At 48.3% G+C, this 1,169-nt stretch overlaps 1 protein-coding gene across 1 annotated transcript; it reads right to left on the bottom strand.

Annotated features, from left to right (window-relative positions):
* Positions 1 to 3: 3 nt before the first annotated feature.
* On the bottom strand, positions 4 to 1,163 carry LOC106107738 (N-sulphoglucosamine sulphohydrolase-like; the record flags this gene model as incomplete). Its single annotated transcript, XM_013288738.1, has 5 exons — positions 4 to 50; positions 184 to 247; positions 317 to 491; positions 744 to 900; positions 1,058 to 1,163. Coding segments are annotated over 5 exons (549 nt in total), but the record flags the coding sequence as incomplete, so codon positions are not given.
* Between the last annotated feature and the right edge of the window lie 6 nt (positions 1,164 to 1,169).

Raw genomic sequence — 1,169 nt, 5'->3', positions numbered from 1 at the left:
GTCGTCCTTGTGGCCCGCCGCCTCCAGCTCCTTTAGGATCAGCCCCACGCCTGCCGACGACATTCTTATAATATGTCTTGTATGGAATTTAAGGTTTCCATTTGAAATTAAATATTTTTTTTACTTTTACTATACAAAATGAGATAAGTACAATTCTTTATATAGTACTTTGTAACACTGTACCTTGATCCAAGCGCGACATGGTAGTGTACTGGGCGGCGATGTCCCTCCGCGCAGCTTCAGTGTCCTGTCACGAGGTTCACTTGTTAGTTCCGAAGTACGTCTATGGTGTGAGAGGTGTGAGAGGCGAGGATACCTGCACGTGGTAGGGCAGCTGCACCTCGTCCCACTGGTAGTACCAGGGCGCCCAGTCGGGGATGGTGCCCATGCCGGGCTCCCCCGATCCGAAGCGCTCGCAGAAGGCGCCGTACTGCGGCTCGCTGTGCCCGCACCGGTGCGGGTCGTGGAAACCCACGTACAGGAAAAATGACCTGATACACGCGCATTAATTTATTTATTATGGTATCAAGACTAATTGGTAATACTTAAAACCGTAATCCAGCAATTAGCTTCAGATTGGCTTTAAATAGCTTAATAGCTTTAAATGGCAGTCAAGAATCAAGATGAAAACCTTATAGATACGATTGAGTGACGCAAGAGCAAAAACTTGAATGAAAAACGTGGTGCAGTTGTTGCCGAGCGGCAGTAAAAAGCAGGTAGCAATGTAAAGGAAGTGTTCTCACTTATTGTCGCGGTTGGCGTTAGCAAGGAACTCCCGGGCGAGCAGCTTCATGTGCGTTATGTTGCGCCCCACCTGGTCAATGTGGTTGTTGCGCTCCGTTTGCTCGTAGTCAAAGCGGAACACGTCGTCGGGGCCCACGTGCTTCTTCCCGATTATACCTGCAACTCGTATTAAAGAATGGACCGCCTCGTATCCCCTTGTATCGTCGTTGTACATTTATTTGGATCACTTCTAACTCAAATTTAATATTTCATTTTTTGGGTACCAATTACAAGTATAAGTGCAAAGCGCTACGTAGCAATACAATGATTATACCGGTGTAGACGCCGTGTTGGCGCAGCAGGTTGGGCAAACTGGTGATGTTGTCGAAGGCGTTGAAGTGGTGCACGCCGTGATGCAGTCCGTACATGCCGCTCTGATGGCTCGG

This window comes from Papilio polytes, unplaced genomic scaffold, assembly GCF_000836215.1.
Source record: "Papilio polytes unplaced genomic scaffold, Ppol_1.0 DF821891.1, whole genome shotgun sequence".
NCBI classification, from domain to species: Eukaryota; Metazoa; Arthropoda; class Insecta; order Lepidoptera; family Papilionidae; genus Papilio; species Papilio polytes.
Note: the sequence above shows the minus strand (reverse complement) of the source record. Positions and strands in the feature narration are given on the sequence as shown.